We start from the raw sequence: 25472 nt of genomic DNA, 5'->3' as shown, positions 1-25472 counted from the left end.
TTGTATTTTGCAATCGGTTTTCCATGGCCAAGGATTTTCTCTCATACATGAAGATATCTGTATAGCAGCCCTCGCTCCAAACGCCCTCAAGTATCCATCCCCAGCGTTACGCACCAATAAACAGACGAACCTATTTTGATAAGCCTGTACCTCTGTTCGTGGATGAGTTTAACTTACAGCAAATACCACGCAGCATACACTTATGTACGGACTTAGTCTTTCCCCAATTCTCGCACACTTCCAGAAGCCTCCCAGAACGGGCCTGATTCCCCAATCAGCCATGCGCAAATTTAACAATAGTTTCAGCACCTACGAGTCCTTCTTCCTATCCATAAATGCGGGGAAAAGTTGATGGACGTATGCAGATGTGCAGATAAGTAGGAGGAGCACTAGGAGTGCAGACTGAAAGTTGAAGAGTGCAGTCTGGCAAGGTGTTAGCGTGTGTACTAGTGATCATATGACTTTTGTTTTCCGCTCTGTTTACTCACCATGTTTGCGATGTTGAAGATTGTTCAAGCACAGCAAGATGCCTCTGAGACCGCAATCTGACTGTACTGAGTTTCTGGACAGAGTCACTAACGTTGTCACTATTCCTCCAGGGTCCGGCCGGTCTATCTATTATCCGAGTCCCGCCAAGTGGCCCGAGCTGCCTCCATCAAACTCAAACCCAATCTTGAGCGAGGCTCAACAGTCAAGGCGACAGCGAGTCCAATTCTCAGCCAGGACAGTCATTCAATCCGATCCCGCTGACCGACCCTGCTCAATATTCTTGTACAGCCAGCCCACGGCAATTGATTGGAGATTTTGAGGAGGCAAAGGTAGCCCATAAAAAAGCCGACTCCAGTCAATTAGAGGTATGCGACGGATCTGCTGAACACTACGACGCAAGCTCCGCTGCTCTACGTGCCTTCCAACAACAACCTCCCTCTGCCACCCGCTGGTCTACTCTACAGCCGGAGCCGCAGCCTGCACCAAGACCGAGACCTTTCTCTCGACTATTTTCAAGTGTAAGGGAGTTCATTCTACCGCGGAGATGGAACCAAGAGCGCGCGCCGGGAAGAACAGAGGGCAGCAGAGCTTCTCGGACCAGGAACGTAAGTTTTCACTGCCCCGACGCAGGAAATACGTTCTCACCTTCTTCAGTCCAGCTCTTTCTCTTTGCCCACGGCGATGTCCCAGACTCCCTCGAGAGCACCAAGCGCGTATTCGACGAGCTTCTCACAGACTTCATCACCGAGCTCTGCTTCGAGGCCCACCGATCAGCCTCGCTGTCAGGGCGCCAGAAGATAAAGCTCGACGACATCAAATTCGCTTGTCGAAAGAATCCTTCATATCTGGGCAAGATAGAGGAAACCGCTCACAATAAAGACTTGATCGATAAGGCAAAAAAGCTTGTGGATGTGACGGATGACAGAATCACCAAATCGAATATGAAGGCAATGGAGGAACCTCTTGGCGACGGAGACGATGATATGGATTTTGACGCGCGGAATACTGGTGGAAAGAGTGGTACTGGAGCTGCACGCTGAACATTTGGCGGTTTCACGACTATATGGCTACGAAGGGAATTTGCGCAGCCGATATTCTACTTCTTTACATACGACGGCGGCCATGACTGGGCCACTTTTTTCGATATCATCCGCTTGGAGATCTGGTTCCCGAGTCATGTACCACGCCCAATGGCGTTTATGGGAATTTGGCCGCAATTTAGGGGCGTTATGGATCTGCGCACAATACCCGGCCGAGGCCAGTAATTCTTTCCAGAATGATGTCTTGAAGAAGATGAGATGCTGTGCTTTCAGCTTTGATGACTTGTCTGCAGTGAATATTTCGTGTCGGATTTGGGGTTTATCTACCTACACCTTCCTCGTATGGAGGTACTGATTGATATTAGGGTTGGTTGCTGAGAAGAGTTGCTGACATGGGATGTTTCGTAGAGCATTTCCAATCCGGTCAATCTGGCCGATGGTCTAAAAGTTCAAGTTCGATGTAGTGTGACCGACATATGCATCATTTGTTGAACGAACCGTATACAACGGATACGTATCTACGAGCTGAACGGGGCCAGTGGCTTGCAGGAAAGAACGCCTTTCCGCGCCAATGGCAAACCAATCTATTCCATCACCCGTCGCCGTCGCCCTTTCGTCTTCTTAAGGTAAGGTGCGTTGTCATTGTTTGTAGATAGGTAGGATGACGGCCGCCACTCTCGACTCGACGGCCGGCTAGCTACCTGGACCGTCGTCCTTCCTATTCCTTCTAGACAGACTAGACGGCCCACTCTCCAAGTTCCGGCTCTTCACATGTTACTTCTTCACTTACCTATTTTACCTGAGGCTTATCCACATTACACCACCACATCACACTTCTAATTTTATTTGAGTGTAAGGACTGGACCTACCTAGGTATCAATAAATCGTGCTTCTATTTCCTGCATCTTCTGTACCGTCTCATAACTATCTTTATTATTTCTATATTTATTTGTATCCATTTGCTCGTTGGCGAGGCAGGTACTTACTTACTTGGCTTTGGCTATTGCAATGAACTGCCAAAGCTACTGTAACCATGTCGTTCCGCCAGCAGGCCTCCGCCACGAAGCCCCCTTACGAAGAGCCGGATAACTGCTTGCAGCCTTTCCAGAACATCCCGTCCAACCTTGACATGGCTTTGAATGGCGACACAAATCGAATTTACCTCGCGCCTAACCCGGCCAAGACGGCCGATGCAACACTGCTAGATCCAGAGGCCTTCCCGAGACTCTCTACCAGTACATTCTCGTCAATGGGACGACAGCGGAGTGCATCTCCGTATCCTCATGATACGATGAGTACTCCGGGTGGAAGCTCACAGACATGGAAAGACATCTTCTGCCATCACTGGGCTCAGAACAAAGGGCTGTTTCTCGTCACCTTTTCCCAGCTGTTTGGGGCCCTCATGAATGTCGCCACGAGACTGCTGGAGCTGGAAGGAGAGGGCATGGATCCGTTTCAGATTCTGTTTGCCAGACAGGGCCTCACTGCCATCTTCTGTACCGCCTGGATGTGGTATGGAAAGGTACCCGGTTTTCCTCTTGGAAACAAAGGAACCCGAGGTTTGCTGGTCGTGAGAAGCGTAACGGGGTTCTTTGGGATCTTCGGGATATACTAGTAAGTTCCCCCTTAAGCTTGCACTACTATTTGACAATGCAGTAATTCTGACACGTTTTTATCTTAGCTCTCTCCAATACCTACCCGTGGCCGACGCGGTGGTTCTCACTTTCCTGGCTCCCTCAGTAGCAAGCTACGGCTGCCACATCTTCCTCAAAGAGCCCTTCCCCAGATCAGCACAATACGCCTCGCTCATCTCCCTCCTCGGCGTCGTCCTCATCGCCCGCCCAACATCCTTCTTCACCACCTCCGGCGCCGCCGAAACGATCAGTATCCGCTCCAACGCGACCGTCTCCACCGAGCCCACGGATCCAGCCTCCTTCCCAATCCCGACGTCGGGGCAGCGTCTCTCGGCTGTGGGAGTCGCTATGATCGGTGTCCTCGGCTCCGCAGGGGCCTTCACCTCCATCCGCTGGATCGGCAGCCGGGCTCACGCCTTGCTCTCCGTCAACTACTTTTCGGTCTACTGCACCATCATCTCGGCCCTGGCCCTGTCGCTCTCGCGCCCGCTCCACATCTCCGATCTGCACTTCGCTCTCCCCACCGGCGTGCGGCAGTGGAGCATGCTCATCTTCCTGGGCATCTGCGGCTTCATCATGCAGTACCTGCTCACTCGTGGCCTGGCGGCCGGAGGACGCGGCAACGGCGCCAGGGCGCAGAACATGATCTACACCAACATGCTGTATGCCCTAGCCTTGGACAAGCTGGTCTTCGGACAGAGCCCCGGCTGGTGGAGTCTCGCGGGGAGTGGACTCATTCTGGGGAGTGCGGTATATGTTGCTGCCAGGAAGGGAAGCGTTGAAGGTGGTGGCGATATCGGGGCTGATGGGGAGTATGGCGAGGAGATGCTCGGAAGGAGTGCAGGTGGGGGTGGGGGAGCGGAAGAGCAGATGGCTATGTTAGGCGATGGGGGGAGCAGGCAGGAGGAGGGAGAAAGTGGAGACTACCAACAGGTAGAAGACGCCACACGACACAGTTGAGCGAGAGGACGTCCGACTCTGGTATCGAGGTTGAGTCTTTGAAAAGATTCACCCCTGCAGCCGTCTGCTGCTGCGCGAGTGGATGGATGGAAAATTTGAAAAGCCGCCCCGCGGCCTGCCTTGCCTGAGAAGGGGTTTGGGCCATTTTCTGCGGAGTTGGAGAATGGAATGGAGTTTAGCCTTGCGTAAAATACCATTGTGGTCTGGAATGTAGATCATAAAATATGGCGTTTCCGTAGACAATGAACTCTCGTCCTCCCTCTGCCTGGATGTCCGAGTTTCATCGGCGGTTTTTTTCCCCCTTGTCGAGGAGGTTTATAGACGAATACACGCACGCCGTTGCGGAAATCGCATATCGCAGTCTTCCTCACCAGTCTCCATTTATGTCTTCACAAGGTCCACATCTGGACTCTACTACTGTAAGAGAAAGTAAGAGCTGACACTGCCTGTCATTCTTGCAGCTAGCGGCAGACTCGAGTATAGCTTCTCGCGAATATCCATGCACACCCGGCATTCCAATTCGCGGAATCCCACACATCCTTAAATACATACAAGCCCGCCCCTCTCGCAGCAAATCGCCGACTCCATGAAGTCCTGATATCAGAGTTCCCGGGTACGAACAGCGAAAGCAGAAACCCAGACGCAAGAAAAATTGACCATGCAAGCCCATCCTTTCCAATACCGATAGTATGAAAAATTCGTAGTTTCCTAAACCACACGTGCCGAGAATCTTGTTATATTACAAAATTTACCGCTAGCTGATTTACTCCGACGTGAATGAGAGAAAAGGGGTATCAGAAGAATGGGAAATTAACACCTGATGGATGCAATGAGCAAAGCGCGGAGCTCAGAAAACCAAGGCAAGGGTGATAGGAAAAAAGCATAGCCAGTTTGGCAGCACAGATCAATTTCTCCTCCCGCCCCTCCAACCCCAGTACTCCTTCCGACCATAATAAAGGATGATATTGCATGCGTTCTATGCAGGTCGGCTTTCATAAGGCCATACCATGAAGCATATTGGTGGCAAACTTATATTTGCATGTGTCTTCTCTCATGTCATTCTTGGCTCGACCTTGGCCACCCCAGATTGTTCTCAAGCATGTATGTTGTTGATTGACAGCACGAAAATCAATATGGGTGACGTTTCAGGGCATGCTCCTAGCCCGCGCGGAGTAGATTCGAACGTCCTCCACGGCATTTGGATCGACGAGATAGGCCAGAGGAGCCCAGACTCGCCAGTGCAAAAGCCCAATATGCGCAATTCTCGTGGCGATCTCGGAAATCTCGTCCTTAAATCCATTCCTCTGTCCGGATGAGCTTCCTGAAGCAGTCTTTGGAGCAGTCGCGGCTTCGAATATTTGTAGATTCGATAGAGGCGTGTAAGCATGCACAAGCTTTTTCAGCTGATTCCCAAGTTCGGCCAAGACACGCTCTTCGGCATCTAGGTACAGCTTGGAACGTGGGTTAGAGATGTGGAAAGCCAGGTGAGCTTCAAATTGAGGAAGACGAGTGAGAGATGTTGTCGTGGATCGTAAAATCTGGAGAGCGAGATCATTCGAAACAGAGACCCACTTGGTAGATGAAGTCGACGAAGAGAGAATGGCAATGAGGGAAGTTCGGAGTTGAGAAGCGGATTCCGAAAAATCAGGGGATAGGTAGAGAGGCGTTGGTGGAAGGGTATCAGGAGTGGACGCAGTTGATGAAGGAGACGAACGCGGACTCGATGTAGCCGATTCAGCGTAGGCGTCGCCGACTCTAGGCTTCCAAACCTGTCTTCCGGATGGGTGGCGGATGAAATGTCCCCGTTCTTGGTGGCCGGACCGCGCGGAATCAAAGTGGTGAAGGGACGGGATTGTCGGAGAGGAGAACACGGTATCGTCTGCAGGTGACGCGGGGCGATGGAATGGGGATACCACTGCAGATGTTGATGGAGTGTCATCTAGAGTAGGATACGACCGGCTCTGTGACTCCAGATTGCGGTAAAGCTGCATACAAATCTCGAGGTTGATCATGTCAAGCATATCTGAACGGAGCTTGACCAGTCGTTCCTCGTCGAAGAGAAAGGTATGTGGGAACATCTCGGACTTCGAGGGCAGAGTGAGTTGTACCAATGCGTTGACAAAGTCCATGGTCTGAGATTGCATGCCAGAAGAACTACTTGCCCGCTTGAACCAGGCGTGGGCTCCGGCGACGTCGACGCGTCCCATTGCAATCTTCTTCATGAAGAATTTCTGCTCGAAATGGACCGTGTCGTCGATCAACAGCGGCCGAAGGCATCTGATCTGGTGGTTTGCCACGTCCTAGGGGACTGTTAGGATGTCGACGGCAAGATGGGGATGGACACTTACGAGTTTCATTGCCTCCAGAACACCCATCAGATTCTTCATCCCGGCTACCAACATGGCAACATCGCCCGTCTTGTCACCGTTGCTTAGCTGGCTGACCATATCGTCAACCCAGTTGTCTCTCATCGGCGCACAGTGGCACTTGAGGAGCTGAGAAAGCCATGTCGCTAATTTGACCAGGTCGGCCACTCCTTTTCGAAACTGCTGCATGAGCAGCTCGACATTGAATGTCTCCTCCACCGAGGCCTTGTCTCTCTGCGGAACCAGAGTCTCCAAGATGCCCCGGATGGCATTCAGCGTCGCAGGCAAGCACCATTCCGAGTCGCCGAGCTCCTTCTCAAAAGTTTCGCGGTTCGTGAGAAATTCTCGAAGTTGCCCCCGCATCGTCTCCCAGAAGTTATTCGCCTTCTCTGTCTTCCTTCTCCCTTTCTCCCCATCGAGGTTCGGTCTGAAGTGAAGCTCGGGGTCAAAATTTATATCATGGCGGAGCTTTGGGTTATTCACTATCTTCGTCACATCCAACTCGCTCAGTGTCACTTTGGTCACAGGCGGCTCTATGGAGATAGGCTTGACGCTCGTTCTCGTGTCCCTGTCCGCGGTCTTCGATGGGTTTGGTGTGAAGGTCGATCTTGCACGATTGGTTGCTGCTTGACCCGGAGCATAATTTGGGTGGCTCATTCTCGAACTCCTTGCCGCTGGCTCGTAATTGATCTGGCTTCCCACCGAGGGGGCTGTCTGGCTCGGCTCGTAGTTGGGTTGATGATTCCTGGGGGAAGGGCTGCCGACCGATTTAGTTCCCTGTTCCGCAATACCATATGCCTCTTCGACCCCGAGATCTACCGCGCCTTGAGACCTTGACTCCTTCGGCTGAGTCGCCATCTGGCCATCGTTGTTCGTGGGAGCGGTCGAGTGATCGTTCGCCGCTGCAATGCTGTTCGCCCGGTTCCTTTCGGTCTTGTCCGACTCCATAATTATTGGTATCCTTCCAGCCCAGCCGCGGAACTTTTCTTGCGCCAGATTTCGTCGGGTGTCGATGGGGAGAGGGGGCCGTCGATGAGTCTTGGGACACACAGTATCCAGGAAATGTATTGCACGAAGACAATAACCGGCCGGGAAGGGGGGGGAGAGGGGGGGATGAGGAATGAGGTTGTCTGGAAGCCATTGTTATCAGTATATGCGAGTTCCAGGCAAACAAGAGGCTTCGGGATTGTGCGAGGCTCGATGTCCTCGTGGGGTTCAGGAAACGGCTAGTCGCATCTTGTACGACGGCATCCTTCGACCTACGAGGGGATGTCTCGAGGCAGCACGGATACGTGCCAATGAAAGGAAATCAAGATGTTTGTGTTTCTGCGATGTGGGCAGGCGACGTACCTTTGTGCCTCGCGATAGGTTCCTCTTTCTGTTGTTGTTGTTCTTCTTCTTTTCTTCAAGGCCTGGCTTGGTTTCCGGTCTATGTTCTACAACCAGTTTTGATTGCCACGAGGGGGGGAATTAAGTACAGAAAGGACAGGAAGGGACGAAGGTCGTCGCCCACGAAGTTCGTTGGATGCAGACTGCAATGAATGGGGAGCGAGTGAGTGACAAAGGGCGGACCGAGCCAGGTGGCGAGTGGTGGGTGGTGGGTGGTGGTGGTTGGTGGTTGGTGGTTGGAAATCGGACTTGGAGAAAGGAAGAAAGGAGGAAAGGATCGGAAGCAGAATGAAGAAGAAAGTTAAGTCAGATATGTGCCTGTGAGACAGGAATGGAAGGAACAAGGGTGAAGGCGTGACCTTGACCTGGACCTTGACCTGGACCTTGATCGTGACCGTGATCGTGACCGTGATCGTGATCGTGGATCTTCAATCTTGAATCGTTATATGCCGACTCGAGAGATGATCAGAGTCCAGTCCGGTCCGGTCCAATCCAGTATGATCCCTCTACACCGCGAGATTGGGATCTATGCAAGCAACGTGGATGGACGGGGTCTGGCTGGCTGGCTGGCTGGCTGGCTCGAGATGGGAGGGAAAATGTGTGTAAAGAGAAGAGATAGATGCGTAAGTAGAAAGAAGTAAGTGTTATGTAGATACTCGAGTCATAAGTGAGTCAGGAAGTGATTACTCGAGTGAGAACAAGAGCGATTATGAAATGTTGCCAAATGGCCAAAAATGCTACTATTGTACAGAGACGCAGGGTCGGTGTTCGGTGTCGGTACTTCTAAAGTTAGAGCAGAACTCTCCCCGGGGGCGAGCAGGATCTGGCCTGAGAGCGTGTTTTAAGGGGAAGCCAAGTCAAAGTCCGCTGTTCCGGAGGCCAAATAGAGTATATAAGGCTTGCGTTTGAAAGTTGGATGTTAATAATAATCATAATAATAATAACGACAACAGTAAAATTATTAATTGTTTTATCATCCTTATTATTCTTGTTCTTCTACAGCACGATCATCGATCGGTAGTACTTGATCGATGGCGATAGCCATAGCCCGGTAGGTAGCCATACCCATAGCCAAAACCAAAGCCAAAACCAAAGCCAAAGCCATAGCCAAAGCCGGAACTAGAGAGAGACATAAGGTATTGTTTCCCTCACTCATCACCTCTCTCTCGATCTCATATCATGTCAGTATATATTTCTATTTGTCGATTGCCTGCCTTCCCCTGAGACTAAAGGACGGCATTCTATCATATTCTACGTATTCTGTTCTATTCGCATCGCCTCATCTCATCCCATCTCACTGCGGCAACTCGCAACTCGTCCTATCTAGGTATCTATCTACTGTATCTTGGTAGTATCTATGCCTCTTGGCCCTCTCCACACCACGCCTGCTTCATCTCACGGCAAGTCAAGCAAAGCCCACGCAACGCACATCACACATCTATAATTTCACGCATAAGCTCACCTCACCTCACCTCATCTCGTCTCCCCGGCCGTGTCGGGAACATCGGGAGTAGCACGTTCGCTCAGCGCACGTTGACTGAGTCTGAGTCGGTCAGCGTTCAACGGCGAGTAGCGTGGGTAGATACTCGAGAGAATATACGGAGCGCAGTCGTAGTACCTACTTGACGGAGCAGAGATAGGTAGTCGAGTATATCTGTACGGAGCGGTATACGTACTATACGGATATCCCTGATGCTTGGATAGGATAGCGAAGGCTGCATGCAGCATGCATGCATCGAGTGGCCAAAGGTCCCAATCCCAATGTCAGTCTCAGTCCCAGTCCCAGTCTCAAATTTCCTCATTCCCAAGTAATCCAGCCTCATCGCTACCGAAATATTGTTGCACTGCTGCAGCACCCCTGGCGTTGCAGAAATTCTCCGAGTTGTTGTTTGCTTGTAGCCTTGGACGCAGAGGCTCCAGCGGTGGCATTGTCAAATCCCAAACAGAGTCTCGCGACTCAACTTTACGGCAAGAAAAGCTCGGAGGTCAAAGACGGAGACTCAGTCTGTCTACTCTGTATATGTACTTTATCATGCCCTCCGTTCAACCGCCCTACCCAATTCCCAGGATAGCTCATTAGCTATTCTTGCGGCAGCGTCTTGATGCTAGGTAGGATCTGGTTCAACCAGAGCGACCACGCTGACCAACACAACCTCAACTGGGACGAGAGTCTGCTTTCTCTTGCCCACATGAAGCACCCACACATTGAATCTGCACGTACCCACAAGATGCAGCTCTACGGTACTCGACCACAACAGCTTCTGGCACCACGGTTACTATCATCATCATCATTACACCCGCAGCCGCAAGACGAATTCAGCGGTCTAGCTTTGGGCTTTGGGCTTTGGTCTTTGGGCGGTCAGACTCCCTGCGCTGTGGGAGTGATTCAAGAAATGTCACGTTTCTTGCCATTCATCACCCTACCGCGTCTCAAGAGCACTGGTACGCCTTTCAAGACTTCTGGCAGGTAGGTAATCTCGTACATTAAACACGCCTTGATGGCGACGTGATTCGAGAGCTGAGCATATCGATAATGGGTCGGCACTCCCCGTCTCACGCCCGTCTGCAGCTCATCAAACAACCCCTCGCTTACCGTGGTCTCGGATATTCTCGTCCCTCGAAACGGTTACGGCTGGCACAACAAGTAGGTAATAACAATTGAATGCCCGGATTGTGCGATCAAGCTCTTCACGCCATGAGTCATTCAATGGTCAGAACGCCTGACTCCTGACTGGATGGTATTGCTAACAAACCGTTGATTGCCACCGTAAGCGCTATGTAACATAAGTGGTCTCAAAACATGTCACTCTCTTCTCGATAATACCGTAGTGAGGCGGACGACATTGCGAGAGTAGCGAGGGAATGCAATTCTCGGGACCCCTACGTGACACCAAAACGTGGTCACATATGTACATACCGGTATGTACATATCTATGTACCGTACATATGTGCATTTGGACGCGAGTCATTGTCATTCCGCAAGGGAGAGCAGTAGAAGTACGGTACAGAGTACCGGTACCGGTATCGTACTTCGTACTGTAGATAGAGTACCGGTACAAAGAGCCCGGATGTTTTCAGTCAGTCAGCTGACCATTGCAAAAGATCCTTCTCCCGAAATACCCTTCCGATGGCAAGGTTCAGTCCCAAACTTCCGGACTCCTCCACTCCTTCGAAATAGAAGTACGGAGTACGGAGCAGGACGATCGAGAGAGTCCCGGTGAATCGGGCCATGCCAACCTCCAAGCGAATCCCAAGGCTCTTTATTATATTTATCAAAGCACTCTAATCTCTCAAGGCGTTTCGTCTGCACGGCCGTGGGTAAAGGATATCCATCCTACCGGTAAGAGATCGATTCCTCGCGCCGCCGGGGCGAGCGAGATCAGCGAGCGCATCATCGCAACAAAATTGCACACATACCGGTACCTAGCCCGACCTTCCTTGCATAATTTTCTCATTCTTCTGCTTGAGACTGATATTATTACAACTATCACGACATATTACTTGTCATTCGCAAACTCCAGGTGGAATCCAGGAGTGGCGAAATGCACAAGGGGGCACACCCGCTCGATCGCTTGCTGACCTCCATCTCCGGAGCGGCTTTGTATCTGCCTTCGATACCTCACTCATTACCGGTAGTCTCGAACCTTTCTCCCCCCTCGTCATGCATCCGAGAACAACTTGGATCCGTCGCGGAGGTCGTGGAGCATCTTCCCTTAAGCGTCGCCTTGTGTAAAATCAGGACCAAACTCTTCCTTGCCTCCGGCTCCTCGCACCCTCACCCGATGCTTGTGGATGTTGTTTGCGTTTGTCGAACGGATGCTCGCCTTGCCTGATACGTCGCTCGAAGTCTCGGGGCATCGGAACATCGGGGCATCGGGATCTTCTCAAAGGTATTGTCTGATGCATAGCTTGCGAGCAATCACTCGCCACTATGTCTATGTCTCTTCAAACTTGCTCCTTGCTGGCTGAGGGCGTCCGCATTCAGAAATACCCGCCCCTCGGCTCCCAGTATCAACAAAAAAAATTACATCTTTCCTCCACTGTGCTACGGCGAGAAAAGCTCCAACAAGTACCACATACCACCCCTCCCCGAGCATCTAGATACCCGTCACAAACCTGATAAACAGAACGGCACCGCCACCTTCTCTCCCATTTACTGCTTTTTAATACATACAGCCATGCAAAGGGACGACTTCCCATTACATCTGCGCTGCTCACTGCTCACTGCTCACGCAGTGCCCTCCCGCCCCCAGCCCACCCGAACAAACGTGAACCGAGCCATCACCCATCCACCACCAACAACTACCAACTCATCCGGACCTCATCCATCACTCACTTGGCGCTTGCTACCGTCCGTCTCTCTCTCATCAATACCGAATAGAACCCCTTACTTTGCTTCCGTATCATCATCATCATCCTCCTCCTCACCACCAACACCATCGGTAATAGATCATCTCAGAACCAAAAAAAAAAAAAAAAAAAAAAACCCCCTTGAACCCCATCAAACCAAACCCATCTATCTATTTCAGCTAATGCATCACCTCAGTATTGCGCTCGAGCATTTAAGTTAATTGTAAGCTCTGTATATGTATCAATACAAGTAAATAAACACACAGCACGAGGAGCACCCTCTCTAGTACTAATAGTACCACCTGTGAACCATCAGCGCCCCCTCCTCCTCCCCCTATCAACGCCTCATTCGTATCCCACCGGCCGGCCGTGGGCCAGAGCGCAACATCGACACTCAGCGAGCGCCCCCCCATCCCCCCTACGAAGCAAGGGCCCCTTTCTTGCTTCATTGTCCCAGAAATCCTTGCGTACTCAGTGCGACACGTAGCTGTCAGAACGCCTCCCTTGGTTTAAAATACGCTTCTAGAACGACCTCATATTTCTCGATCACCTATCGCAAGATTACCTCATCATAAAGCATGAGTGGCAGCCCAGTGGCGCTCCTGTCGCCCGTGAGCGGTCAGCCAGCTATACAAATTCTATAGCAAAAGCCATACCATCCTTCTCTTCCCTGGCTTACCTTCCATCTATACCATGCCATACCTTTCCCTCAAATCATGTAACGCCACATGCAATGCACCTTATGACCGCTCAAATGCCAGACCACCACTTCCTCCCCTTCCCATTTCCATCTATCGCTTTGAAAAATACGCTAATGACAGTGTTGTACATCCGTGAAGTTTTAGGGTACGCATAAAGGAATATACGCAAACGTGGGTGGCTGCTGTAGCCATGGAAGGAAATTTCACAACACGCGTGAGATTTTTGTTACAGGAGTTCGTTAGGAGGTCATTTTATTGGCACTATTGTTGAAGCGACTTCCGAAAGATTGCAGGGGGGTGATACTGGAAGCGGATGTCATCGTGTCGCTAGAGCTAAGGCTCGAGGTCATGGTTCCGTTGCGTGATGAGCTGACTGAACTTCCATTCATAGATAGCAAGTGATCAGCTCGTTCGAAGACGTTACCGCTGAACATGCCGTTGTAGGAAGCGCTCTGAGGAGTGGAGGGTACAGTTGCTTGCACGGCAGGCCCGAGTGCAGCACTTTGGGGCGTCATGGGAAGCTGGACTTGTGACGCCGTTGACGGTAAAATATATGAGCCGTTAGACATGCCGTTCGTCTGTGGTGTCGCCAAGAAAGACCAGGGCGATGTTTGTATCAGTTGACTGGTTTCCTTGATCGCTTTTTGAAGTGGTCGAAGAAGTATGATAACATCGGTCGGTAGCGAGGCGGAAATGCTTTTGGCTTCCTTTACGTTCATGACAAGATCCGTGTAAGTCTGCCGAGTGTTAGTTTAGCCAAAGATCGGACAGTGTGTGCATGTATATATGTTTATATACAAGAGCCTACCATGATGAACGCATTACAAAGCTCCCAGAAATTGCCTTGAGTTCTGATCCCGGGATCCTTCAATCGAATGAGAGAGAGCCGGGACTTAAGGTTTTCAGCAGTCTGTAACGCCGTAGCTGTTCGATTGATCAAATGTTGCCAGAATTTTCGGGGCTGGTCTGGTTTGCTTTGTTTACTCCCGGTTTCCATTGCGTTGTAGAAGTGGCCGTTGACATGGGGTAAAGCCCTGATGGTCATCTCCGACGATTCCTGTAGGCGCAGGAAAATCTTTTCAAAAATACGGTCCTCTTCAGTGAAATCGCCGCCCAGTCGACTACCAGATGCTGTCGATGAGGCGAAGGATTCCCCGGAACGAGGGGTCCGATTTGTCATTGTGGCAGCTCGCCCAGTACCGTTCATGAATGGTAGTGTAGGGCCACCCGTGGCGACCCGGAGGTTCGAATTTTGAACAACTGTCGCACTACGCGCTCTTGAACTCGTGCCAGGCCGTTCACGTGTCGGCGTGATAGATTTATCTCTCGGCGGAAACCTTTTCAACCGCGATTCCTCCTGCACTTTCAGAACTTGAGACAGTGATTGACGATTGGCCTGCATGTACGCAACCCCAGCATTGCGAATTTCTGCAGTGCTTCCAAAGACAAGCAGGAGGAGTGTACGAATGTATCGAGGATCGCCATGCTCGAGGAGTGTTCCTACATTTCTCTGGAGTAGGCCACAGACATGCACATATGCACCAACACAAGCAACGCACGCCCTGTGCACATTTTCGGAAGAGCGCGGGGCTTCCTGGTCCTCGGAATAGTCCATGTAATCTTGAATATGTCGATCGAGCTCGTCCACGTGGGTCGTAGCATTGTAGAACACTCTTTCGAGGCTTGTTCGCTTGTTCGAACCATCACGAGTGACACCAAGAAGGCTTTGAATGAGCGGATGTACCTGAAATAGCGCATAGAGAATGCTGATAGCGGCCTCGACAACAGGATTAGGCGAGACTGACTCTCGTTTACGCTCTGGAAGACTCGAGAGACGCCGAATGTAAGTTGGTCTTTGAATAGACGGATCTGCTGGACTAGAAGGACCTATAGAATTGACCTTTCCATTCACCCCATTAGGACCTTGCATAGCAGAGCCATGGCTGAGACCTCTGTAGTGGCTGTAGCGATTAGTCTTTGTCTCGTCCACAGTATCCAACTCAGCGGATTTCTTTGACACGATCCCCATCCTCCTCGAGCGGTCCGAAGAGCGGTCCCTGTTCGCTTGCAGCAAGCTTTCGCTATTGCTGCGAAGTCGTTCGTTAGCGCTACCAATCGTCAGGGGCAGGAAACCTGGTCGCCGTAAAGCGGCATTTTGCTGTGACAGCCCCCGGTAATGTGAGCGAGAGGGAATTGGAGGCGGCCTTGGTAGAGCTGGCGATCGCAGATCCGGTACATCGGAACCGTTAACTTTTATGGGGAACCTGCCACTCATGACACGCTTCATGGGCCGAGGAGTCTCGGTTCCCTCACTAGACTCTTCTCCACCGGACTCTGTCTCTGAACGGTCTGATATAACCTTCTGCTTCAAAAATCTCTTGATTTGTAGTGTAACAGCAATATCGTCCATTTCATTCTCCTGAAATCCTCCATTTGGCGGCGTTGTAGCTTGGGGCTGCAAGATCTCCTTGGGTGGGAATCTAACAGGGTTGCCGTCGAGTTTGAGAACTTGTAGAGACGCCATATCTGCGAGGCAAAAGGGCAGGACTTCGATTCTGTTCTTTTGGACAGACAACACTTTAAGTGAAGTCAGTTTGGACAGTTCGAGTGGGAGAATCTTGAGCTTGTTTCTGCCGAGATCCAGAATTTCGAGAGAAGTCAACTGGCATATCTGCAAGCTTGTTAGTGCAAACAAGACTTCCACAGCTTTACCAACATACAGATTGAGGAAACTCTCGTATAAAGTTGTTGCGAACATTCAAGTATCGTAGAGAGGTACATTCCGAGAATCCTGAGGGGAGCGTGGATATCATATTATGTGACAAGGCAAGCCTAAGACACGCGTCAGCTAGTGTTATGCAAGGGAGCAGGACAAGATAGAGAACATACCTCTCCAGCTCAGTCTTGATAATATCCACGACCTCCTCAGGGAAATTCTGGATTTGCTTGTGGCTCAGATCGATCGTAACTCCTGGCTTCAACTCGTTGCTAACCTCACTGGCCTCCGCAGCCTTGGTTCGGTTCTCCTCAACAGCATTCTTCATTGCCTCTTGTGCCAGTGCGACGACTTGCTTCGCAGAGATAGGGGTTTGAGTCGACAGCGAGGAGTTCGAAGCTGAAGGTCGTAAGTTGGGCGGGATTTTTCGGACCGTGGTGCTCACACCAGCGAAAGCCGCTGGCCTCTGCATGCCATTCTCGGCCATCGATCTCCCACTTGGCTGCGTCGCTGCGCCCAATGGTCCAGAGGGTCTGTCCATCTCTGCTGCTTCCACCAGGCCGTGGTATTGGTTTTATTTGTTTGTGCTTGCCCGCTCGGCCGGGCAGACACTGTTTCAACCTTGAGGCCGTGGAAAGCAACGTGAGCCGATGTTGCGCTTGCGCGCCGTCTGTGGAGAAACAGATCGAGTGGGAGGTGAGGTTCAGTGCAGCTATGGACAGAGATCGGGCGCATCGCCGGTATGCCCATGTCGCACATGGAGGTTGGAGGATGGAGGTTGGAGGTTGGAGGTTGGAGGTTGGAGGTTGGAGGTTGGAGGTTGGAGGTTGGAGGTTGGGGAGGTCGGAGGTCTGGTCGCCAAACCTTAAGAATACCTGAGAGCGATGGATTGTCGCTTCTCGCTTCTCCGTAGATCTTGGCGCACCGACTCAAGGAATGCAAGGTACCGGTACCTCTCTCTCCTCTCTCTCTCCTCTCTCTCTTCTCTCTCCTCTCGCTCCTCTCGCTCCTCTCTCTACCTTACGGACGTATCCACGGTATCCTCGGGGCCAAATCACCGACCCTCGCATCTCAGGGTGAGGGCGAGGGTGAGGGTGAGGGTTCAAGGGCACATACCTATGACCGGTACTAGTGTCTGTGTCGTAAACGGGGTAAGGAAGGATACATTGTGTTCCTGAAGCAGCAGATAGTACCGGTACGGTAGTACATGATTATTTATTAATATATAAGTGACGAGTCACTCCCTTCTGATGGTGCTTACCTTACCACCCCATTAGGCAAGCCCGTTTGTGACCTATCTCTCTCTCCTCTAATCGTCCAACCTTCCCAATCAATTACACCCTTCGAAAACCTCTTCAGCTTTTCTTCTGATTCAAAGCATTTGGCCCATAAATCCAACTTATTATCCTCTACCGCTTTCGTTGGAATAACCATTTGCAGCTGCCGCTTCTTGAGATTCATAATTCGTGAGAAACGCAGTGCTTTCTCGGGATCTGACATCAATGCATGTGACTGGATGTACTCCCCGATGATTTTTTCGTCTTGGAACCATAAGGGTTGTTGCTCAACACCATTCGAGGTCAGTTTTTCATACGACCTCGGGACGTAGACTTTGCTAGCACGTTTTATCCTCCTTCGTCTTGCTTTGATAGCACAATACCAAAGCCCTGCTTCACTCGGCCAGTTACCAGGTTCGTTGACTATTCAGATTATTAGCTCCGCGTAATAAGTAACGATCTATTAAATCTACTCACCCATATAAAAGCCACTTCCTAATTGATCCTGTGAGGACTCATCAGGTACATGTAGCTTGTTGTCTTCATTGATCCGCGTAGCCTCATCCTATAATTCGCGTAATTAGTATAAGCTTATGCTACATTAATCGAGTGAAACTTACTTCGGAAAGTGCTGCATAGCCGATGACTATTTTTTGGCGCCACCAAAATCCTTGAGCTCTACTAAAGAGAAGGCTCGAGGCTAGCAAGATCGCGAAAATAGACTTCGATCGTAGCATCGTGTTTGTATAAGTCTTTTAATAGTGCGAGCAAACGAAAGGGAGGAAGCTTGGAAAAGAAGAAGAAGTTGGATTAAGAAAATGATGGATTAAGAAGATAATGGATCAAGACGATGACGAATTGAATCCGAAGCAGGGGCAAGAAAGATATATCTCTTTTTGAACTCGAATTCGAAATCTCTAAGTCGGCTATAAATAATCGTGCAGCTAATAATAATCAGCGCACTGACTCTTCCATTTGTCTTTTTGTTACTACTTCGAAGATCATCTTGGGTATACTATAAACTATTCATAGTATGGTAATTTAAAAAGATCAGCCGCTTTATCTTACCTTGACCTCGCTTCGCCTGTTTATTTTGTGCGTGGCACAAGGGCGACATCAGGGGTAACAGCAAAGAGGTGTGTACCTTGGCCCCTAAAGTTGCGAGGTCAAGTCCCACAATCAACCGAATGAGGTGACAATCCGGGCCACCCAAATAGTAGCCGAGCGTTGAAGATTAGAGAGATGCGCACTTATGAGAGTCCAGCATGGTATTGGCAACATCAGCCACCCTCAACAAAATCACACGTACGATGAAAGCTGGTCGGGACCCAGTTTCAAAACCCATTTTCAGGTTTCCTCGCTAACTATGTGCTGATCAAGGTAGACTCTGTTAGACAGATGGTTTTATTCAAGGATAAACTCCCCTCATTCTCCTCTTGGCTCTAAGACACTTTTGATAGTATTACTTGTTTGAATACGAGGAAGTTTGCATGAACATAACAAGGCTGTTTTTATTGATCTTGTATAATACAATACTCAGAATGCTCTCGACCAAACAGCCACCTACTCCGCAGGGTTCCCACGATATTGTTATTGCGAAAATCACTATATTTAAAACCGATTTTCGCTATACGATTTTAGCAAAACCACGATAGTTACGCTGGACCAAAGGGGCCCTAAGCACATGTCTTAAGAAACCGAGGATAAGGATCTCAGTAGCGACTGCTCAAGTAGACGAATGGGTTCTGCTGTAATCTTCCTATTTCCCGATCTCGGGCGATTATTATTCTTTGGCTATGCCAAAAAAAATCACCCCCTGATATACGTTCCGCTTCACTACCTATACATTTTTCAACAGTGCGTCAACATATTTCTATTCAACCCCAGGTCTTGATCTTCTTCATGCTTCCCTCCAGGTCCAACGCCTTGTGCATGTCGAAGCTGTTCCATAGCAAGTGTGGCTCATGTCCCCATCCTCTCTTCATGCACTCAAACTCCGCCTTCTTGAAGTAATCCTCCAGGATAGGCTTATATTCTGGATGCGCACACTTCTCGATAATGACCTTTGCTCTCTCTCTAGGACTCAATCCTCGGACATCAGCTAATCCTTGCTCGGTGACAACAACGTCAAGGTCGTGCTCGGTCTGATCGACGTGAGTGCACATTGGCACGATGCAGCTCACGCCATGAGGATCCGCCTTGGAAGGCCGAGTGGAAGGTGTGTGCATGATGCTGTACTTAGCGGAGCGAAGGAAATCAGCAGATCCGCCGAGACCGTTCAACATTCGCGATCCCATTACACAGGTCGAGTTAGCATGGGCGTAAATGTCAACTTCGACGGGTGTGTTCATTCCGATCACACCCAGTCGCCGAATGATTTCTGGGGAGTTGGAGACTTGTTGAGATCGCAGAAGGAGTTTGTCATGGTAGTTGTCCCAATTATTGTAGAAACGCTTGAATCCGTCGGGAGAGAAGCGTATGGAGGTTGCTGTTGCAAAGTCTAGCTTTTTGGAATCGAACAGGTCCAAGAACGTGTCTTGCAAGACCTCGGTCCAGACCTTGAGATGCTCGAACTTTGATTCAGCAAGTCCACCAATGACGGCGTTGGCGATGTTACCGATACCTGACTGGAGAGGGAGAAGGTTCTTTGGGAGACGGCCATGGGCAACCTCGTATTCAAGGAACTCGATCAGATGCCTTGCAATTGCTGCAGAGGTAGCATCGGCGGGAGTGTTTGGTGCGGTTTGGTCTTGGTAGTCCGATTCGATGATCGCAACAACCTTGTCGGGGTCGATAGGAATAGATGTTGATCCAATCCGATCCTCGGGGGCCATGATCAAGTATGGCTTTCGGTGAGGAGGCAATTGGGTCAAGGTAATATCGTGTAGACCCTCCATGGGCGGGATTGCTGTGTTGACTTCGATGATGATCTAGCGACTTCATGAGTAGTGTTCCAACGCAAATAATCTTACAAACTGACCTTGTCTGCCATTTGGATGAGCTCGGGAGACGCTCCGACAGAAGCACCAGGCACAATGCCACCATCCTCGAGTACTTCTGAGGCTTCAACTACGACAACATCCAGCTTATTGTTTGGCTTGTCTTTGGTGTAAAATCCCTAGAACCTCCGTTTAGTACATGTACTCAGTTTCTGAATATCTGAACCCATAGTAGACACTTATAACTGCCTCCTGTACTACCCATGAATCGCCGAGCCGCAACGCAACTCTTTCTAGCTCCCGCCTGAATTCCAACTTACATATACGAGATCTACCGGAAACATTGACAGATGTTTGTCAAAGAAGTTGATTTTGCCGTTATTTATTCCCTTCGCAATCTCCTTTCCGACCTGATGCGGAGCCCGCCTCTCAATCATGTTCAACGCTGCCCATCTGTTTTCGGTCTCGGCTCCAGAACTAGCACCTACAAAGAGGGAGTACCTGAGCTTGCCCTGTAGATCGTTCTTCTCGACGTGGTCCGCAAGCATCGTAGGGATTTTCCTATTGCCAGATTCAGTAAACAGAATATGGAGGGGTTCGAAGATGCCGACGGTAACAGGGACTGCAACAGCTCTCGAGGAATTTAAGGAATCAAGTCAATTGAAACGTACTTTGGGTATCCCACGCCAGTGAACCCAGACCATCCAATATACGCACCATTGGGGAAGTGTTTGATCAGATCCTCCGGGTGGGCAAGCTTGCTGAGCAGCGACGGTCTCTTGACGCGCGACTTCAGCGCGGCCGAAGCTGTTAACGCAGCTGATGAGACCATTTCGGTAACAAATGCAAGCAAACTCTGCCCTTTGATTATAGTGGTACAATGAGAATTCCAAAGTAGAAGCCCGAGTCTATAAAGAAGTGCCTACGGAAACAACCAAGCTCGGCTGGAGCAATTTCGGGGTCCAGACAATTACGGATGACCCACCTATTGGCATCACGAGCATGTTTGAGGGAACGCAGCAACGGCTTGCTCGGCTTGCTCGGCTTTCAGATAAAATTATCCAGGTTCAGGGAGCACCGAGGGGATCAAGAATGTCAAAGCTACCTTAAGCAAGACTTCTGAGCCTGCATTCACTACCGACTCTACTAGGAGCAAACTCTGTCTGCAAGTACCTGCGATGCAACGGGAAGGCAATGAAAAACTAGGATCCGATCCGTATTCAGTATTGTCGGAGAATCCTCACGCAAGGTGGTGCACCAGGTGGAGATTCAGTAACGCGACTCTGGTGCAATGAAGTGGGATTCGATAAAATAATCGACACTTCCTGTCTCTCTTGGACCATACCGGTACATAGCTTCTTCCGCCTGAAAACGCTCAAATGCAGTACCTGATTAACATAGCTTGGTGTGCTTGCTTGGAAACGCAACGCCAGACTCCTCCACGCATGATTACTATACACCCTCAACACCTCCATCTATCCCATCGTTGCAGCCAGAATGACTACCGTCAAAATGACAGCTAATATCAGCAATAGACAGCAAGCTTTTGATCGAGCATTCCGTTGGTATCTCGCCGCGCTTCTCAACTCCAGATCAGCCCCCCTCGTATCTGACCTTGTGTTCTCCACATTCTCATGGATGTTGTCCAAAAGCTCCCCTTGCTCATTGACGATGTGTGCAACATCTCGGAACAGCTCATTCAACTCGGTGACGCCCTGCTCGATATTCCTGATCTCTGCCTCTCGCTCCACAATCAAGGAATCTTGGAAGTCGACTTCATCCTGCGACGCTAATCTCAGCACTTCTTGAGATTGCTGTTGCTGCTGTCCAAATTGCTGGCTTCCATCCGCTGCTGGTGATTGCTGCTCGTCTAGTGCAGTCCTGGCTGCTGAAGCAGAAGATCGTTGTTTCTCAAGTGCTTGTCGCTGCACGGTTTGAAATTCTCGGAGGTTGTTTTGGAACTCGCGGGCCAGCTTTTGCTGCGTGTATTTTTGCGAAGGCTTCAAGAGCGTTAGCTTACAGCATACATAACCTGGCTGGCTATCCACTGACGCTGACATCCTCCCATGACTGTATCGTCTTCACGCCCTCGCCAACTTCTTTGAAGGTATCCTTGGTTTCTTCCAGCAGGTCATGCACCCTTTCGCGAACCCGCTCTGTATCTCTCCGTGTGCCCAACAATGCCACCTCATTCGAAAGCCTCGAAATGTTGCCCGTCAAAGTAAATAACTTCGTCATGAGGTCATGCGACAAGCGCTGGAACTCGGGATCGTCCGAGTATTGCGGATCATCCTGCCTGCGTGTCGTCGTTGGCTGCGATTCTAAGGACGATAACTGATCGAAGGACATTTTGAAGACTGTCGATGCGAATTCAGCGAATGTTATGAGTTGGTGTTTGTGTACCTGAGTTATGTTGGGTGGAGGGTGGGGAGAGAGGTACAGACAGTACTTATGATGCAGGCCCACTATTTGGTTGCCGCCTTGGTTTGCTTGGCGGCGAGGCTTCTGCTCTGCCTGCTTCTGTTCTGTTTTATTTTGTTGTGAGGCAACCGAAGTCAACATTCAGACTACAACCCTTTCTCCACCACCACCACCACCAGATCATGATCTGAGAATCTCAATGGAATAACGCGCAATTATCACATTCCTTCCAGCCCATCTACGGCCTTCGATCATCCATCATGCCGCCCGCAATTCGAATTCGTCCGTACAAGGATTTCCTGACGCCAGCCTTGCACAAAAGGTTCGCGCTGGCCACCACCATGCTGTTCGCGCTTTGCTATATCGAGGCCGTCCTAATTGGAGAAAAAAACTCATGTTAGTTTTAGTTCGAAGCGCGCATCATATTGTATCTTATCTGACTGCCGCAGATTTCTGGACCTGGTTTCCGTTTGGGAGAGCCGGCATCCGAAGTGGTCTTCTATTCGTACCTTCCTTCTCCATCTTCATTCTACGAGTCGGCCAGCTTCATGTTGGGATACGTACATCATATTCAGCATTCAATACCTTTGTGAGGTATATCACGAGGGCTCGGTCTCAGGTCCTGCAGACCGTGGGGTGGTACGTGTTTTCGGCATGGCTCTTCAGCGAGATCTATATTTGGTCGGCATCTATGGACAAAGATCTATCCAGGGCCAAAACAATACAAAGAACAGATCGTCAGGCTTTGAACGAGAAGCCGATTTACCTCACCTTTTCCCTCATGTTTCTTGGATTTGTTCAAGCTGGTTTCCACCTCTGGTACGACTATGACCGAATCGATATGCCTGCTACGAAGACCAACCACGTGGAGATGAATGGAGAGCAGCAAAAGATCATTGTCCCGGAGGCTGCTCGGTTGAGGGCCAAGCTTCCGTCAATCACTGCCACCGCTGTTAAGCGTTCTTTCGCTCTGACACTTCTGTCTCCAATCGTCTATTCCTTAGATCTCGGCTTCCTACCTTCCTTTCGAAGAATTGGTTGGCAGTTTGGGCGAACCATCGTCCGGACTTATTACAACCTGCCCAGATCGAGCTCGCTTCCAACCACTCGGCCTTTCCATCTAAGCTTGTTGAAGAACACCTTCACATCGGGCTTTCTCCTTGTCATGCTCTGGGAAGTCGGTAATGCTGCCTTTTCCATTTACGTAGCGCAAGAACCACTCAAACACGATAGACCTATCACATACGAGTCTCGTGACCCCAACGGCAGCTTGCTGACTGGCTTGAAGGGCAAGAAGTTGCAAACTAGAGTGAGCAACTTACTGATATGATTATCGAATCCTTGCTCACATCTATCTAGGCATTTGCATTCTGGGAACTTGTTTACATAGCACATCGTTTCGAGGGCCGCCGAAAGGCAATATATGAAGATATTGACCGAGCAGGTGGATCTACATGGTCGCAAATACTCGATGCCTGCCTTGGAGTTATCAATGGAATCGAGATACGCATCGCTAACTACGAACGACCTTCAAGCGACGCTCCACCTGATCCTTGCATAACCCCAGAGCCTCTTACTCCAGGCCTACCCCGACTTTCTCAGCCACCAAGAGATGGCCTGAAAGAGCCGGGTGATCTTTTCACCAGATCAAGGGGCTCGTCGGCTGCTGGGAAAATCAAGGATTATGCGAGAAGTCAAGGACAATCACCGCCTGGCTCTGCCAGTGCAAAGGCCAAGAAGGCGTTAGCAATCGCGGAGAAAGTCTTGATACCAAAAGAGGAGGGGCCCGGTCGGGCAAGTTTCAGTGGAATGTTCAAGGAGTTGGCGCTCAGAATCTTGAAGACTCAAGTAGGCGTACCCTTCCGACAGGAGTACAGAAGGAAGATCTCAGCTGTGGTACTGGGCGAACCCTTCGGTGACATTGGAATCATTGTCGATGCCATCGACGCTGTAACCCGATTTTCAGTGTGCAGTCTGAAGGAGGACAAATTCGGCAATGTTCAGCGAGACGTTAGCCTTATCATCAGAACTCTCACATCTACGGTAACGAGATTGGAGGCTTTCAAGGCGAATTTGGGCTTCCATTGGACGGACATTGAAAAGAAGCGAGAGAGCCCAGAGGTGGATATTGTTCTGGCTGCGTTGAAGACCGGCCTGAACGAGTTGGTAATTGCGTTTGGAGATTACAGCAGTGATCTGGGACTGAGCCAGAACGAATTGAGGATGGCAATACAGGCGGCGACTCCTGCTCCTGAGAAGCCTGAGATGGTGACGATATGAAGTAGAGTACTCATAATGAAAGTGAATGTTGCTCCTACGAAACTTACTCCCCCTCTAGCATGTGCAATATCCGCCCGCCAATGCAGCTACACCTCAAAATTCCTCGGTCGCGTGGTCAAGTCTCATCCCAACCTCGAGTCGTCAATATCTCGGGAAAGGAAAAACATTCAACAGCTCTTTATTTTCGATTTCCTCAGAGGCAAACCGAGTCTCCCGTCCACTCACTCGCAATTCCTGGATGAAGGAAGGCAAGCTCGGCCGATTTCAACCCAGACCAGCCCTGCCTCACAATAGAAAACGCAAAAGTTTTCAATTACAAATGCGCACGCAATGCTCACTGCGCAGAGGAGATTCGAGACTCATCTTCTGCTAGCTTTCTATCCTGAACGAAAAAGAAAAACAAATTCCAATTCCGATTCCAGTTCTAATCCCAATTCCGATACAAATCTGGGATAAGGGAGGTGAGACCGGACTGACCAAAAGAAAAAAGGCCTTTGGTGGAACGAAAGTTATCGAATGTACAGATATACTTGTGGATATGTATACCCTCCCTGCTCTTCCTTCCTCCCGTCACTTTTCAATCCCCCCCCCCCCCCCCCCCCCCCCTTCCCAACTACTCACCCAGCAAACAAGTTGATTCGACTCATTCCTAGAGCAGCTGTCTATCTATATACTGAAATGTTATTGAATTAAAAAGTGCGGTCACTGACATCCATCCATCCATTACCATTACATCCATCTCTCCCTCACTCCCTTCCTCTCTTACGTCTCTCTATCCACCTATCCATCCATTCATCTATCTATCTATCTAAATCCTCAACAGCCCATCTCTCTCTCTCTCTCTATATATACATAACTCTCCAACAGCGTTCCAAGTCTGGTCGCCACACACACACACACACACACACAC

At 50.1% G+C, this 25472-nt stretch overlaps 9 protein-coding genes across 9 annotated transcripts; 3 read left to right on the top strand and 6 right to left on the bottom strand.

The window, feature by feature from the left end:
- Window positions 1-106: 106 nt before the first annotated feature.
- On the bottom strand, window positions 107-491 carry L3040_001357 (uncharacterized protein; the record flags this gene model as incomplete). The annotated part of the gene is made up of 4 exons (XM_066156711.1): window positions 107-130; window positions 178-262; window positions 314-423; window positions 489-491. 4 exons carry the CDS (start codon window positions 489-491, stop codon window positions 107-109), a joined length of 222 nt encoding a protein of 73 aa, XP_066012738.1.
- A 542-nt stretch (window positions 492-1033) lies between these two features.
- L3040_001356 (uncharacterized protein) lies at window positions 1034-1529 on the top strand (the record flags this gene model as incomplete). Its single annotated transcript, XM_007292909.1, has 2 exons — window positions 1034-1094; window positions 1144-1529. The coding sequence occupies 2 exons, from the start codon at window positions 1034-1036 to the stop codon at window positions 1527-1529; spliced, it is 447 nt and encodes a 148-aa protein (XP_007292971.1).
- A 1033-nt stretch (window positions 1530-2562) lies between these two features.
- Window positions 2563-4123, top strand: L3040_001355 (uncharacterized protein; the record flags this gene model as incomplete). The annotated part of the gene is made up of 2 exons (XM_007292908.1): window positions 2563-3143; window positions 3211-4123. 2 exons carry the CDS (start codon window positions 2563-2565, stop codon window positions 4121-4123), a joined length of 1494 nt encoding a protein of 497 aa, XP_007292970.1.
- Window positions 4124-5268: 1145 nt separating this feature from the next.
- Window positions 5269-7437, bottom strand: L3040_001354 (uncharacterized protein; the record flags this gene model as incomplete). Its single annotated transcript, XM_007292907.2, has 2 exons — window positions 5269-6423; window positions 6472-7437. 2 exons carry the CDS (start codon window positions 7435-7437, stop codon window positions 5269-5271), a joined length of 2121 nt encoding a protein of 706 aa, XP_007292969.2.
- A 5731-nt stretch (window positions 7438-13168) lies between these two features.
- L3040_001353 (uncharacterized protein) lies at window positions 13169-16186 on the bottom strand (the record flags this gene model as incomplete). Its single annotated transcript, XM_007292905.2, has 4 exons — window positions 13169-13666; window positions 13738-15600; window positions 15650-15761; window positions 15819-16186. The coding sequence occupies 4 exons, from the start codon at window positions 16184-16186 to the stop codon at window positions 13169-13171; spliced, it is 2841 nt and encodes a 946-aa protein (XP_007292967.2).
- A 716-nt stretch (window positions 16187-16902) lies between these two features.
- L3040_001352 (uncharacterized protein) lies at window positions 16903-17659 on the bottom strand (the record flags this gene model as incomplete). The annotated part of the gene is made up of 3 exons (XM_066156710.1): window positions 16903-17345; window positions 17400-17487; window positions 17543-17659. The coding sequence occupies 3 exons, from the start codon at window positions 17657-17659 to the stop codon at window positions 16903-16905; spliced, it is 648 nt and encodes a 215-aa protein (XP_066012737.1).
- A 1140-nt stretch (window positions 17660-18799) lies between these two features.
- On the bottom strand, window positions 18800-20693 carry L3040_001351 (uncharacterized protein; the record flags this gene model as incomplete). The annotated part of the gene is made up of 4 exons (XM_007292904.2): window positions 18800-19852; window positions 19903-20040; window positions 20182-20422; window positions 20533-20693. 4 exons carry the CDS (start codon window positions 20691-20693, stop codon window positions 18800-18802), a joined length of 1593 nt encoding a protein of 530 aa, XP_007292966.2.
- Window positions 20694-21336: 643 nt separating this feature from the next.
- L3040_001350 (uncharacterized protein) lies at window positions 21337-22210 on the bottom strand (the record flags this gene model as incomplete). Its single annotated transcript, XM_066156709.1, has 2 exons — window positions 21337-21861; window positions 21914-22210. The coding sequence occupies 2 exons, from the start codon at window positions 22208-22210 to the stop codon at window positions 21337-21339; spliced, it is 822 nt and encodes a 273-aa protein (XP_066012736.1).
- A 332-nt stretch (window positions 22211-22542) lies between these two features.
- L3040_001349 (uncharacterized protein) lies at window positions 22543-24562 on the top strand (the record flags this gene model as incomplete). Its single annotated transcript, XM_007292903.1, has 3 exons — window positions 22543-22678; window positions 22732-23591; window positions 23642-24562. The coding sequence occupies 3 exons, from the start codon at window positions 22543-22545 to the stop codon at window positions 24560-24562; spliced, it is 1917 nt and encodes a 638-aa protein (XP_007292965.1).
- Window positions 24563-25472: the final 910 nt, after the last annotated feature.

This window comes from Drepanopeziza brunnea (assembly GCF_022702325.1).
Source record: "Drepanopeziza brunnea f. sp. 'multigermtubi' strain 214-2 chromosome Unknown ctg2, whole genome shotgun sequence".
NCBI classification, from domain to species: Eukaryota; Fungi; Ascomycota; class Leotiomycetes; order Helotiales; family Drepanopezizaceae; genus Drepanopeziza; species Drepanopeziza brunnea.
The sequence above is the reverse complement of the archived record's forward strand: the minus strand, read 5'-3'. Positions and strand labels throughout refer to the sequence as shown.